Source organism: Mercenaria mercenaria, chromosome 13, assembly GCF_021730395.1.
Source record: "Mercenaria mercenaria strain notata chromosome 13, MADL_Memer_1, whole genome shotgun sequence".
NCBI lineage: Eukaryota > Metazoa > Mollusca > Bivalvia > Venerida > Veneridae > Mercenaria > Mercenaria mercenaria.
This window is the reverse complement of record NC_069373.1, coordinates 27,146,644-27,162,997: the sequence shown is the minus strand read 5'-3', so window position 1 is coordinate 27,162,997 and position 16,354 is coordinate 27,146,644. Positions and strand designations below refer to the sequence as shown.

The window sequence follows — 16,354 nt, the reverse complement described above, 5'->3', positions numbered from 1 at the left end:
CAGGTTACATCCAATTTTGAGGTGTATTTTAACCTATCTCTACTGGTAAGGATTTGTGGACTTACAAATTTCTTTTTTTAGCTCCCATGAGCCAAAGAATCAGGGTGAGCTACTGTCATCACTCACCGTCTGGTGTCCGTCGTCCATTGTCCATCCGTAAACTTTTACTTTAAACGACATCTCCTCATAAACCGCTAGGCCAATTTCATCCAAACTTCACAGGAATGTTCCTTGGGTGAAGCTCTACAAAAATTGTTCAAAGAATTGAATTCCATACAGAACTCGGAAAAAAATTAAAAATCTTCTTCTTAAAAACCAGAAGACCTAGAGCTTAAATATTTGGTGTGAAGCATTGCCTAGTGGACCTCTACCAAGTTTGTTCAAATCATGACCCCGGGGTCAAAATTGACCCCGCCCGATGTGTCATATGATTTTACATAGGAAAATCTGAAAAAATCTTCTTCTCAAAAACCAGAAGCCCTAAAGCTTAGATATTTGACATGTAGCATTGCCTAGTGGACCTCTACTAAAGTTGTTCAAATCATGACCCAGGGTTCAATTTTGAACCCGCCCCAGGGTCACTTGATTTTACATAGATTTCTATAGGAAAATCTTCAAAAATTTTTAAAAAATAAACCAGAAGGCCTAGATCTTAGATATTTGACATGTAGCATTGCCTAGTGGACCTCTACAAAATTTGTTCAAATCATGACTTCTGGGATCAAATTGACCCCACCCCACGGGAGTTTTTGATTGTACATAGAAAAATCTTCAAAATTTTCTAAAAATAAACCAGAAGGCCTAGAGCTTAGATATTTGACATGTAGCATTGCCTAGTGGACCTCTACAAAATTTGTTCAAATCTTGACCCCCCAGGGTCAAATTGACCCAGCCCCAGGGGTTTCTTGATTGTACATAGGGAAATCTTCATAAATTTGCTAAAAATAAACCAGAAGGCCTAGATCTTAGATATTTGATATGTAACATTGCCTAGTAGACTTCTACAAACTTTGTTCAAATCATGACCCCCGGGGTAAAATTGGCCCTGCCCCATGGGGTTACTTGATTGTACATCGGAAAATCTTCCAAAAAAATTCTAAAAATCATCAGTTTGATATTTGAAACATGTAGCTCATATTACTCAGGTGAGCGATCCAGGGTCATCATGACCCTCTTGTTTTTTTTTTTGTTTTTTTTTTTGTTTTTTTTTGAGATCTACTTCCCTTTGTTGTTACTACAAATAACTTATATTGTAACTTTTTGCAATCTTTTTTTTATTTGGCATAAATGTTTGCCTCAATGCGACAGAGTGTGGTGTGCAACTCCCAGTCCTTTTGACAGCTGCCTGTGGTCATCTAGTCTTAAAAGCAGTTCTAGTTTTTTAACAGATTTCAGTACTTATCTTCAAGAATCTTTACCATGACCTTCTCACCTATTTTTAGCTCACACTGAGCCAAAGGCTCATGGTGAGCTATTGTGACCGCTCAATGTGTGGCGTGCGGCCGTCAACACTTTCTAAAAAAATCTTCTTCTTGAAAACCACTGGGCAGAATTACACCAAACTTCACAGGAATGATCCTTGGGTTGCCCCCTTTCAAAATTGTTCAAAGAGTTGAATTCCATGCAGAACTCTGGTTGCCATGGCAACCGAAAGGAAAAACTTTAATAATCTTCTTGTCCAAAACCACAGGGCCTACGGCTTTGATATCTGGTGTGTAGCATCATCTAATGGTCCTCTACCAAAATTTTTCAAATTATCCCCCTAGGGTCAAATATGGCCCCGCCCCGGGGGCCACATGGTTTATATAGACTTATATTGGGAAAACTTTGAAAATCTTCTTGTACAAAACCACATTGCCTAGGGCTTTGATATTTGGTATGTAGCATCATCTAGTTGTCCTCTACCAAAATTGGTCAACAAATTATCCCCCTAGGGTCAAATATGGCCCCGCCCCTGGGGTCACATGGTTTATATAGACTTATATAGGGAAAACTTTGAAAATCTTCTTGTACAAAACAACATGGCCTAGTGGTCCTCTACCAAAGTTATTCAAATTATCCCTCTAGGGTCAAATATGAAAAAAAGTTTAAAAATCTTCTTGTCTGAAACCACAACACTTAGACCTTTGATATTTGGTTAGTAGCATTGTCTTATGGTCCTCAACCAAAATTGTTCAAATTGTACCCCTTGGGTGAAAAGAGGCCCTACCCTGGGGGTCCCAAATTTTATATAGACTTATATAGGAAAAAGCTTTAAAAATCTTCTTGTCTGAAACCATACGACCTAGGCTTTTGATATTTGGTATGGTGCATTGTCTAGTAGTCCTCTACCAAAATTGTTCAAATTATGCCCCTGGGGTTAAAAGAGGCCCCGCCCTGGGGTCACTTAGTTATTATGTGAGTTGTATAGGAAAAATACTTAAAAAACATCTGATCCTATTTCCAAGACTGTTTAATTATAATTACCTGATGACCCCAAGTAATATGATGTCACTTGACTGTGACCTTGACCTACTGACCTACTTGCTTGTTTTTAAAGATACAGCCTTGAAATTTTGATGACATACACAGTTTTGCATACAAATCGTAAAACTGAATTTCATTGACCATGAATGTGACCTACTGACTTTCTTAATATTTTATCATCAGTTTGACATTTGAAACATGTAGCTCATATTATTAGGGTGAGCGATCCAGGGTCATCATGACCCTCTTGTTTAGACATTTATAAGGTTATTGTAACAAGCATTTTCAGAGGGCATGTCTCATACAGTGTTGATATTATGCTTGTTGTTGTTTGTTTATGAAGTAGATCAAATATTCCATCATTATTGACTAGGCTCTGATGTTTTCATAAAAATTACCTCATTTATAGCCATATTACTTTACCATTGGCTGGTGTAGTGTAGCTGGTTGAAACACAATGTTATGTTAAAACATGCCTGAGAATAGCAGACTGCTGAAATATATAAATAGGACCCCAGCTTGGAACAGTCAGTAAGGTCATTGGAAAGATGACTTTCTATCTATTCTTTATGCAAAGTATGACTACTGTGATTGGATTATTTAGCAATTCATGGTTGTGTTGATAAGAATTTGTTAAACATGAGTGTTGTGTTTTAGTGCATGATACTAGGGATGGGAACGAATATTCGAATATTCGAAAATCTGCGGAATATTCGAATGTGAAAATCAAATTTGAATATTTGTAAATTAGTGTATAATTTTTTTTTCAAAATAGGTATTGTTGATTTTGAGCAATCTAAGCATGCTAATTATGCAGAATAAAACCGTTTGTTCTGTCGTGTTTGTTTATCGCATGTCAAAAACTGTCAAATTAACAAGAAATTTGCAATGCATAATTGGCAGGGGGCAACATTATGGATCAACAGTTTGTAACAGGTGTAAATGTGATGCGTGTCAAAAATTGTCCAATCAACAAGAAAATTATAATGCATAATTGGCAGGGGTCATCGTTACAGATCAATAGTTTGCAACAGGCGTAAATGTGATGCCTTTTTATCTTTTGTTCATTTTAATTGGCACCTGTTTTATGTAACAAATTTTAAGTTGTTTGTATATTTTTTACGTAATTACCATCGTACGTTTATGATTGTGATACTTTTTGTAGCTGTATAAGCTACACTTGAATAAAAGTTGACATGTTGATGAATGCATGTACATTTGTAAAAGAAATTTTCAATGTTTTTTTATGCCCCCGCCATAAAATGGGGGGAGGGGGGGTAGGCATATAGTGTTACATCTGTCCGTGTATGTGTTATTTTGTCCGTGTGTTCAGGAAAGGCTGATGTTCATGTCCGGTCCATAACTTTGACCTGCATGGTCCGATTTCAAAATATTTTGACACAAATAATAAGCATGGATAGACGATGTGTCATGTGCAACAACCAGGACCCTAGCTCAAAGATCAAGGCCACAGTCCTTGGTTGAACTTAGCCAATTTTCACTACATATATACTGATAATGTGGTCTTCATGTCCGGTCCATAATTTTGACATGCATGGCCCGATTCCAGAATAATTTGACACAAATAATAAGCATGGGTAGACAATGAACCAGGTCCCTAGGTCTAAGGTCAAGGTCACACTTAGAGGCCAAAGGTCACATACAAGAATGACTTTGTCTTGAGCATTTCTTCTTCATGCATGGACAGATTTTGATGTAAGTTCCTCAGTTGTATACCCTCATGAGTCAGAATGTCATGCACAAGAACCAGGTCCCTAGTTTAGAATTACTTCCCTTTGTTGTTACTATAAATAGCTTATATTGTAACTTTCTTATTACTTGGTCGTAGGGAAAAAACAAGACCACTTTTCTGTAGTACAACATGCATGTTACATCCAATTTTGAGAAGTATTTTAACCTATCTCTACCTGGTAAGGATTTTTGTGTGGACTTAGGATTTTTAAAAAAATTTTTTTAATTAACTTCCCTTAGTTGTTACTATAAATAACTTATGCCTGTGACCTTTCTCATGTTGCGGGGGCATCCATATCTGTGACACATTTCTAGTTTTTATTTTTCCATAATTATCTTGACTGAAAAAAACAACAACAGCCCTTGCCATTTATCCAACAGTCCATATTTATTACGATGATTTACGTTTTAAACAACGGAATATATTGTGTATATGCCAGTCACCTAATAAATATTTCAAGCTTCCATTAAACAAGCCGAATATTCGAATATATTCGAATATGACAAACTGAATATTCAAATATTGATTTCAGTATTCGTTCCCATCCCTACATGATACAGATTGATATTCATGAATATTACATACTCGTGTTTTCTCTCCATTAAGTTACAGTGCAAGCTGAAACGTCAGTATTTTTCCATATTGACGTCTGAATTTTATATCAGTGCGTGACGTCATTTTAATGTGTGTCATTGTGTATTTTTTATTTGTTTCAAGTATTGTCAGTTTTATTTGGGCTATTGAACAAATTCATAATATATATATATATATAATATTAATAGGTGCAGATATGTATGTAATAGAAAGATTATTAGCTTTGCATCTAGAAATATGCACTCGTTCTTTAGTGGAAAAATATTACACTCCTGAAGTCGCGCAATATTTCCGCTGCGTACTTGTGCATATTTCTCAATATAAAGGTAAAAGCCTATAAATTTTGTCTTAGTTTGTGAGTGGCATTATTCTTGAATATTAGAGGAAACAAAACAGTAGAGAATACTATCTAATGTACAGTAAAAAGTAAAATCAATGTTTACTGTTTATATATTTTAGAGAGGCTATGATTCTGAACTTCTGGGAAACATCTTCAGTCACGCCATTCTGGGAAACTCACTGGTAGCCATAACAGCTGGTATTGTAGCTCAGTACTTTGCTGATATGTTTGGATTTGTGTAAGTTTTAATTGTCTATATTTTCAAAGATCACTGCCACTTGAAAAATATAAACAACTTATTACTGATATTTTTTAATCCCCTGCCGTCCTTCCGTCCGTAACAAAATCGTGTCCGGTCCATATCTCCAAAACCCCTTGAAGGATTTTCATGAAACTTGGGTCAAATGATCACCTCATCCAGATGATGTGCAGAACCCATGAGTCAGCCTTGTCGGTTCAAGGTCAAGGTCACAACTCAAGGTCAAAGGTTTGAGCCTGCCATTTTGTGTCCGCTCTATATCTCCTAAACCCCTTGAAGGAATTTTATAAAACTTGGGTAAAATGATTGCCTCATCAAGAACTCATGAGTCAGCCATGTCAACTCAAGGTCAAGGTCACAACTGAAGGTCAAAGGTTTCAGTTCTGTATCTCCTAAACCCCTTGAAGGATTTTCATGAAACTTGGGTCAAATGATCACCTCATCAAGACGTTGTGCAGTATTCATGAGTCAGCCATGTCAGTTCAAGGTCAAGGTCAGAGCTAAAATCAAAGGTTTACCCTTTCACTATCCATAGCAGTGGCGGGGGATTTAGCTGTCTTTCAGACTGCCTTGTTTGATTTGTTTTTAGTTTGTTTTAACACTGTTTATCAACAGATTTACTTCTCCAGGATGTTTAACAATCTAACTTACTCTCTGTGATTTCGCACAATATCTAACATGCAACTGGCTGACAAGTGTTGGTGCCTCACAAATAACTAAAAACACTTTGTTTTGTATCAGTAGGCCTGGAGATTCATGCTACGTGTCAAAGCATTCTACTGTTTTTAGCTCGTCTGATTTTTGAAAAAATCTATGAGGTATTGTTGTCACTTGGTCGTCGGTGTCAGCGTTGGTTGAAATTTTTGTTTAGGTCCACCTTTTCTCAAACACTGTAAGGGCTAAAGCTTTGAAACTTTGCACACTTATTTACCATCATTAAGGGACTATGTAGGAAAAGAACCATAACTCTGATTTGCATTTTGTTAAATTTATGGCCTTTTCTGTATTTAGAAAATTTGAGTTTCTTGGTTAAAATTTTTGTTTAGGTTCACCTTTTCTCTAAAACTATAAAAGCTACAGCTTTGAAACTGTGCACACTTGTTTATCATCATAAGGGGACTATGTTGGCCACGACCCATAACTCTGATATGCATTTTGTCAGAATTATGGCCCTTTTTGTACTTAGATAATTTGAGCTTATTTGTTAACATTTTTGTTTACCTTTTCTCAAAAACTATAAGAGCTACAGCTCTGAAACTTTGCACACTTGTTTATCATCATTAGGGGACAATGTAGGTCAAGAACCGTAACACAAACCAGCATTTTGTTAGAATTATGGCCCTTTCTTTACTTGGAAAATCTGAACTATAACTCTTTTCTTACATATTGTCCAGCACTTGCAGACGAGCCATGGCACCTGTAGGCGGTGCTCTTGTTCTGTCTGTCAGCAATCCCATTTTGTTGTAGGTAAATATATTATTTAGCCTTAGAACTAGATCAGTACATCCTGTTTTATTTCCAGACATTCTCATTGGTGTCTCACTTTCTGCATGAACCCTTGTCAAAGCTTAATTCTAATATGCTTGCCTCTGTTAAAACACTCTAACGCTAGAATGACGTCATGTTAATGTGCGGTGACGTCAAAGTTTTTGTTGCGACAAAGAAAGAGCGCTTCTATATTTTATCTACTGTTTTAGATTAAGGGCATATTAGAATCGAAATAATTTATCGCAAAACCATGTTTTAACACTATTTATACATTCTGGCAGTAATACGTCGTACAAATAATTTCACTCGGGCTGTGCCCTCGTGATATTATTACACCCAACGTATAACCACCCATTGTGCATAAATAGTGATAAAACACTCTTTTGCTATAAATTATTTCTTAAATATAAGTTCGCTGCAAAAATTATAATGTTATTATCCACAAGGAAGAACTTATTTGATAGTATCTTAAGAATGTTTAAAAGTCAGATGCACAGAGTCAAGTGTGAAGGTCATGCCATTGTACAATTGTTGGATTTGCTCTAATCTTAAACAAATATTTTACCAGTAATTGTCATGGAATCATACCAGAATGTTTTCTTCAGTTTCCATGATATATAACAGATTTTACATTTGGAGTAAAAATTTCACAACTTGAGTAAATTAAATATCCTTGATGTCTACTTCATTCATTTTTAGCTCGACTTTTCGAAGAAAATGTAGAGCTATTGCACTTGCCCCGGCGTCGGTGTCGCCGTTGGTTAAAGTTTCTGATAAAGTCAAATATCTCTGTTACTATCAAAGCTATTGACTTGAAACTTAAAACAGGTATTTACTATCAAAGTCTTCTCCAGAAGACACAATTCCCATAACTCTGATTTGAATTTTGACAGAATTATGCCCCTTTTTAGCTCACCTGAGCAATGCTCAGGTGAGTTTTTCTGATCGCTCGATGTCCGGCGTCCGGCGTCCGTCGTCTGTCGTCCGTCGTCTGTCAACATTTAGCTTGTGTATGCGATAGAGGCTATATTTTTCAATTAATCTTCATGAATATTGGTCAGAATGATAACCTTGATGAAATCTAGGCCGAGTTCGAAAATGGGTCATCTCGGGTAAAAAACTAGGTCACTAGGTCAAATCAAAGAAAAACCTTGTGTATGCGATAGAGGCTGTATTTTTAGCCCACCATCATCAGATGGTGGGCTATTCAAATCACTCTGCGTCCGTGGTCCGGCGTCCTTCCGTCCGTCCGTCTGTCCGTCCGTCCTTCCTTCCGTTAACAATTTCTCGTTATCGCATCTCCTCAGAAACTACCAGGGGGATTTTGACCAAACTTTGTCAGAATGATGTATTGGTACCCTAGTTGTGTCCCCCTGAAAATTAGACTGGTTCAACAAATTTTTAGTAAGTTATGGCCCTTTGTTTATTTCTATAATTTACATAGATTTATATAGGGAAAAACTTTGAAAATCTTCTTGCCCAAAACCACAGAGCCTAGGGCTTTGATATTTGGTATGAAGCATCATCTAGTGGTCCTCTACCAAGATGATTGAAATTATTTCCCTGGGGCCTAATATGGCCCCGCCCCGGGGGTCACATGGTTTATATAGACTTATATAGGGAAAAACTTTGAAAAACCTCTTGTCCAAAACCACAGGGCCAAGGGCTTTGATATTTTGTATGTGACATCATCTAGTGTTCTTCTACTAAGATTGTTCAAATTATGCCCCTAGGGTCAAATATGGCCCCGCCCCGGGGGTCACATGGTTTATATAGACTTATATAGGGAAAAACTTTGAAAATCTTCTTGTCCAAACCACAAAGACTAGGGCTTTGATATTGTAATGTAGCATCGCCTGGTGGTTCTCTACCAAGTTTGTTAAAATTATCCCCCTAGGGTCAAATATAGCCCCGCCCTGGGGTCACATGGTTCATATAGACTTATATAGGGAAAAGCTTTTAAAAACTTCTTGTCAATAACCTACAACATTCAAATTTGGACCACATGTATGGTTTTGAGTGGCAAGATGAACCTTGACATGAGTTGACCTTGATTTTGACCTAGTGACCTACTTTCACATTTCTGTAACTACAACCTTCAAATTTGGACCACATGCATAGTTTTGTGCACTGAAATAATTACACTTTATGAACCTTTGAACTAATTTGGAACCTATTGGTGATATGGTGCCGTGCCTACTTACATTTCACTACATTATTTGGCAACGGTTAGCGAATGTGTGCTTCACAGAGAAGTTTTGGACCACATGCATAGTTCTGTGTTCCAAAATAAAATTTGACCTTGATTTTGACCTAGTGACCTAGTGACCTACTTTCACATTTCTCAAGCTACAGCCTTCAAATTTGGACCACTTGCGTAGTTTTGTGTACCAAAATGAACTTTGACCTTAAGATTGACCTAGTGACCTACTTTCACATTTCTGTAGCTACAGGCTTCAAATTTAGACCACATGCATAGGATTGTGTACCGAAACAAACTTTGACCTTGACATTGACCTAGTGACCTACTTTCACATTTTTGAAGGTACAGGCTTCAATTTTGGACTACATGCATAGATTTGTTTCTGAAGTGAAATCTGACCTTGATTTTGACTTAGTGACCTACTTTCACATTTCTCAAGCTACAGCCTTCAAATTTGGACCACTTGCATAGTTTTGTGTACCGAATTAAACTTTGACCTTAAGATTGATCTAGTGACCTACTTTCACATTTCTCAAGCTACAGCTTTCGAATTTGGACCACATGCACAGTGTTGTGTACGGAAATGAAACTTGACCTTGAGCTAGTCAGTAAGTCTTGAAATTTGGAACACTCAAAAATGGCACATTGGTGGGCGCCAAGATCACTCTGTGATCTCTTGTTCATTTAATCTTCATGAATATTGGTCAGAATGATAACTTTGATGAAATCTAGGCCGAGTTCGAAAATGGGTCATCTCCGGTCAAAAACTAGGTCACTAGGTCAAATCAAAGAAAAACCTTGTGTATGCGATAGAGGCGGTATTTTTCAATTAATCTTCATGAATATTGGTCAGAATGATAACCTTGATGAAATCTAGGCCGAGTTCGAAAATGGGTCATCTCGGGTCAAAAACTAGGTCACTAGGTCAAATCAAAGAAAAACCTTGTGTATGCGATAGAGACTGTATTTTTCAATTCTTCTTCATGAATATTGGTCAGAATGATAACCTTGATGAAATCTAGGCCGAGTTCGAAAATGGGTCATCTCGAGTCAAAAACTAGGTCACTAGGTCAAATCAAAGAAAAACCTTGTGTATGCGATAGAGGCTGTATTTTTCAATTGATCTTCATTAATTTTGGTCAGAATGATTACCTTGATGAAATCTAGGCCGAGTTCGAAAATGGGTCATCTGGGTTCAAAAACTAGGTCACTAGGTCAAATCAAACAAAAACCTTGTGTATGCGATAGAGGTGGTATTTTTCAATTGATCTTCATGAATTTTGGTCAGAATGATTACCTTGATAAAATCTAGGCCGAGTTCGAAAATGGGTCATCTGGGTTCAAAAACAAGGTCACTAGGTCATATCACGTAAAATCCTTGTGTATGCGATAGAGGCTGTATTTTTCAATTGAACTTCATGAATTTTGGTCAGAATGATACCCTTGATGAAATTTAGACCAAGTTCGAAAATGGGTCATCTGGGGTCAAAAACTAGGTCACTAGGTCAAATCAAAGAAAAACCTTGTGTATGCAATAGAGGCGGTATTTTTCAACTGATCTTCATGAAATTTAGCCAGAATGATTACCTTGATAAAATCTAGGCCGAGTTCGAAAATGGGTCATCTGGGGTCAAAAACTAGGTCACTAGGTCAAATCGAAGAAAAACATTGTGTATGCAATAGAGGATGTATTTTTCAATTGATCTTCATGAAATTTGGTCAGAGTGATTGCGTTGATAAAATCTAGGTCGTTTTTGAATATGGGTTATCTGAGGTCAAAAACTAGGTCACTAGGTCAAATTAAAGAAAAATCTTGTGTATGCAGAGGCTGTTTTTTTTTTCAATTGATTTTTATGAAATTCGGTCAGGTTGATTGCCTTAATGAAATCTAGGTCGAATTTGAATATGGGTTATCTGAGGTCAAAAACTAGGTCACTTGGTCAAATCGAAGAAAAAACTTCTGTATGTGATAGAGGCTGTATTTTTCAGTTGATCTTCATGAATTTTGGTCAGAATGATTGCCTTGATAAAATCTAGGTCGAGTTTGAACATGGGTCATCTAGGGTCAAAAACTAGGTCATATCTAAGAAAATGCTTGTTTTATTGCAAGAGACCAATTTTTTGGTCCAATCTTAATGAAAATTGGTCAGAATATTTGTTTCCATGAAATCACTAGGTCAAACATGTTTTACACTGTTACGGAGTGTTTCTTAGGTGAGCGACCTAGGGCCATCTTGGCCCTCTTGTTAACTTAGAATTTTTGGTTAAAGTTTTTGATAAAGTCAAATATCTCTGTTACTATCAAAGCTATTGACTTGAAACTTAAAATAGGTATTTAATATCAAAGTCTACACCAGGAGAAACAATCCCTATAACTCTTGATTTGAATTTTGACAGAATTATGCCCCTTTTTAACTTAGAATTTTTGGTTAAAGTTTTTGATAAAGTCAAATATCTCTGTTACTGTCAAAGCTATTGATTTGAAACTTAAAATACTTATTTACCATTAAAATCTACACCAGAAGAAACAATCCCCACAACTCTGATTGAATTTTGACAGAATTATGCCCCTTTTTAACTTAGATTTTTTTGTTAAAATTTTTGATGAAGTTGAATATCTCTGTTACTATCAAAGCTTTTGACTTGAAACTTAAAACTCTTATTTACCATCAAAGTCTACACCAGGAGAAACAATCCCCATAACTCTGATTTGAATTTTGACAGAATTATGCCCCTTTTTAACTTAGAATTTTTGTTAAAATTTTTAGCTCACCTGTCACAAAGTGACAAGGTGAGCTTTTGTGATCGCGCGGTGTCCGTCGTCCGTCCGTCCGTCCGTCCGTGCGTCCGTCCATCCGTGCGTCCGTCCGTAAACTTTTGCTTGTGACCACTCTAGAGGTCACATTTTTCATGGGATCTTTATGAAAGTTGGTCAGAATGTTCATCTTGATGATATCTAGGTCAAGTTCGAAACTGGGTCACGTTCCATCAAAAACTAGGTCAGTAGGTCTAAAAATAGAAAAACCTTGTGACCTCTCTAGAGGCCATAATTTTCAATGGATCTTCATGAAAATTGGTCAGAATGTTCATCTTGATGATATCTAGGTCAAGTTCGAAACTGGGTCACGTGCGGTCAAAAACTAGGTCAGTAGGTCTAAAAATAGAAAAACCTTGTGACCTCTCTAGAGGCCATATATTTCACAAGATCTTCATGAAAGTTGGTCAGAACGTTCACCTTGATGATATCTAGGTCAAGTTCGAAACTGGGTCACGTGCCTTCAAAAACTAGGTCAGTAGGTCAAATAATAGAAAAACCTTGTGACCTCTTTAAAGGCCATATTTTTCATGGGATCTGTATGAAAAATGGTCTGAATGTTCATCTTGATGATTTCTAGGTCAAGTTCGAAACTGGGTCACGTGCCATCAAAAACTAGGTCAGTAGGTCTAAAAATAGAAAATCCTTGTGACCTTTCTAGAGGCCATATATTTCACAAGATCTTCATGAAAATTGGTCAGAACGTTCACCTTGATGATATCTAGGTCAAGTTCGAAAGTGGGTCACGTGCCATCAAAAACTAGGTCAGTAGGTCAAATAATAGAAAAACCTTGTGACCTCTCTAAAGGCCATATTTTTCATGGGATCTGTGTGAAAGTTGGTCTGAATGGTCATCTTGATGATATCTAGGTCAAGTTCGAAACTGGGTCACATGCGGTTAAAAACTAGGTCAGTAGGTCTAAAAATAGAAAAACCTTGTGACCTTTCTAAAGGCCATATTTTTCAATGGATCTTCATGAAAGTTGGTCTGAATGTTCATCTTGATGATATCTAGGTCAAATTCGAAACAGGGTCATGTGCGGTCAAAAACTAGGTCAGTAGGTCTAAAAATAGAAAAACCTTGTGACCTCTCTAGAGGCCATACTTGTGAATGGATATTCATAAAAATTGGTCAGAATGTTCACCTTGATGATATCTAAGTCAAGTTCGAAAGTGGGTCACGTGCCTTCAAAAAGTAGGTCAGTAGGTCAAATAATGAAAAAACGTTGTGACCTCTCTAAAGGCCATATTTTTCATGGGATCTGTATGAAAGTTGGTCTGAATGTTTATCTTGATGATATCTAGGTCAAGTTTGAAACTGGGTCAACTGCGATCAAAAACTAGGTCAGTAGGTCTTGAAATAGAAAAACCTTGTGACCTCTCTAGAGGCCATACCCTTGAATGGATCTTCATGAAAATTGGTCAGAATGTTCACCTTGATGATATCTAGGTCAAGTTTGAAACCGGGTCACGTGCCTTAAAAAACTAGGTCAATAGGTCAAATAATAGAAAAACCTTGTGACCTCTCTAGAGACCATATTTTTCAATGGATCTTCATGAAAATTGGTCAGAATTTTTATCTTTATAATATCTAGGTCAGGTTCAAAACTGGGTCACATGAGCTCAAAAACTAGGCCACGTCATACTCAAAACTGGATCATGTGGGAAGAGGTGAGCGATTCAGGACCATCATTGTCCTCTTGTTGATAAAGTCAAATATCTCTGTTACTATTAAAGCTTTTGACTTGAAACTCAAAATAGTCATTTACTATCAAAGTCTACACCAGGAGACACAATTCCCATAACTCTGATTTGAATTTTGACAAAATTATGCCCCTTTTTAACTTAGAAATTTAAAAAAAAAAATTTGATAAAGTCAAATATCTCTGTTACTATCAAAGCTATTGACTTGAAACTTAAAATAGGTATTTACTATCAAAGTCTACACCAGGAGACACAATTCCCATAACTCTGATTTGAATTTTGACAGAATTATGCCCCTTTTTAACTTAGAATTTTTGGTTAAAGTTTTTGATAAAGTCAAATATCTCTGTTACTGTCAAAGCTATTGATTTGAAACTTAAAATACTTATTTACCATTAAAATCTACACCAGAAGAAACAATCCCTACAACTCTGATTGAATTTTGACAGAATTATGCCCCTTTTTAACTTAGATTTTTTTTGTTAAAATTTTTGATAAAGTCAAATATCTCTGTTACTATCAAAGCTTTTGACTTGAAACTTAAAACACTTATTTACCATCAAAGTCTACACCAGGAGACACAATCCCCATAACTCTGATTTGAATTTTGACAGAATTATGCCCCTTTTTAACTTAGAATTTTTTAAAAAAAAATTTGATAAAGTCAAATATCTCTGTTACTATCAAAGCTTTTGACTTGAAACTTAAAATAGATATTTACTATCAAAGTCTTCTCCAGGAGACACAATTCCCATAACTCTGATTTGAATTTTGACAGAATTATGCCCCTTTTTAACTTAGAATTTTTGGTTAAAGTTTTTGATAAAGTCAAATATCTCTGTTACTATCAAAGCTATTGACTTGAAAATTAAAATAGATATTTACTATCAAAGTCTACACCAGGAGAAACAATCCCTATAACTCTGATTTGAATTTTGACAGAATTATGCCCCTTTTTAACTTAGAATTTTTGGTTAAAGTTTTTGATAAAGTCAAATATCTCTGTTACTGTCAAAGCTATTGATTTGAAACTTAAAATACTTATTTACCATTAAAATCTACACCAGAAGAAACAATCCACACAACTCTGATTGAATTTTGACAGAATTATGCCCCTTTTTTACTTAGATTTTTTTGTTAAAATTTTTGATAAAGTCAAATATCTCTGTTACTATCAAAGCTTTTGACTTGAAACTTAAAACACTTATTTACCATCAAAGTCTACACCAGGAGAAACAATCCCCATAACTCTGATTTGAATTTTGACAGAATTATGCCCCTTTTTAACTTAGAATTTTTGTTAAACTTTTTGATAAAGTCAAATATCTCTGTTACTATTAAAGCTTTTGACTTGAAACTTGAAATAGTTATTTATTATCAAAGTCTACACCAGGAGACACAATTCCCATAACTCTGATTTGAATTTTGACAGAATTATGCCCCTTTTTATTAGAATTAAAAAAAATTTTGATAAGGGCGAATATCTGTTAATAAGCTTTTGACTTGTAACCAAATAGTTACTTTCATCAAAGTCTACCCAGGAGCCAATCCCATAACCTGATTTGAATTTGACAGAACTCTCCCTATTTTACTTGAATTTTTTCATGCAAAGCTCTAATCAGAGTAAGACATGAGAAAGTAGCCGCTGTCATACAACGCTTGTAATTCTTGTCCGTACTCGCATGGAAGATTGTTTTTTTTGTCCGTATTCTGCAGGAGAGATAGTTAGTCTGTCCCATATCTGCATGGAATAAATTTAATTCTTGTCCGATCTGCGGAGATGAATTAGTTCTGTCCAGTACCTGCAGGAATGATATGTAGTTTTGTCCAGTACTCTGCAGGAATGATATGTTAGTCATGTCAGTACTCGCAGGGGAGAGAAATTTAGTTCTTGTCCATACTCGCAGGAGATGAAAGTTTATTTTCTTGTCGTATCTGCAGGGAATGAAATGTAATTCTGTCCGTACCGCAGGGGAGATGATATACTTAATTCTTGTCAACTCTGCAGGGGAGATGATATGTCAGTCTTGTCCAGTCTCGCAGGAGTGTTCTGTCCAGTAATCTGCTGGGAGATGATATGTTATTCTTCAGTTCGCAGAATTGAATATGTTAGTCTTGACCAAGTACTCTGCAGGGAATGAATTTAGTTCTGTCCAGTACTTGAGGGAAGATGATGCTAGTTGTCCAGTTGCTTGCAGGGGAATATGTTAGTGTGTCCCAGTATCTGAGGAGAATAATCAGTCTTGTCAGTACTCGACAGGGAACAAACCCAACTCTTGGGGAAGATTATATTAATTCTTTCAGTACTTTCATGAAAGATATTATAAATCTGTCCAGTTCTGAGGGAGAATAGCTAGTCTTGTCCACCACCTTACTTGGTCCCCCCCCCCCCACCCCCACCCACCCACCCCCCACCATTTTTTTTTTTTTTTTTTTTCATTTTTCATTTTCTATCAATATTATAATCAACATGTAAACTGTTGTGTCCTCACCCAAACAAACCCTTCATTTTCTTTTAATTTGATTTTGACTAATGAAATTATTTGCTTCTTGGTAACATTCTTAACTTTTTGCTGGATATATTTTTTTGCCGTTCCTCAACTCTGACCCTTTCGGCGGGGGATTCCAATTCATCGAATTTGCTTGTTAACTTAGAATTTTAAAAAAAAATTTTTGATAAAGTCAAATATCTCTGTTACTATTAAAGCTTTTGACTTGAAACTCAAAATAGT

General features: G+C 36.2%; 1 protein-coding gene across 8 annotated transcripts in view; it reads left to right on the top strand.

Annotated features, from left to right (window-relative positions):
- LOC123529246 (molybdate-anion transporter-like) overlaps window positions 1–16,354 on the top strand; it is a 172,472-nt gene that overhangs the window by 65,050 nt on the left and 91,068 nt on the right. For all 8 annotated transcript variants that reach the window (XR_008366701.1, XR_006682089.2, XR_006682088.2 and 5 more), the window contains exon 5: window positions 5,273–5,391. Coding sequence is in view for 5 of the 8 variants with exons in the window: in XM_045309485.2 (XP_045165420.1) it covers window positions 5,273–5,391 (119 nt within the window). In the remaining 3 variants the exon portion in view is untranslated. The remainder of the gene's footprint in view (window positions 1–5,272; window positions 5,392–16,354) is intronic.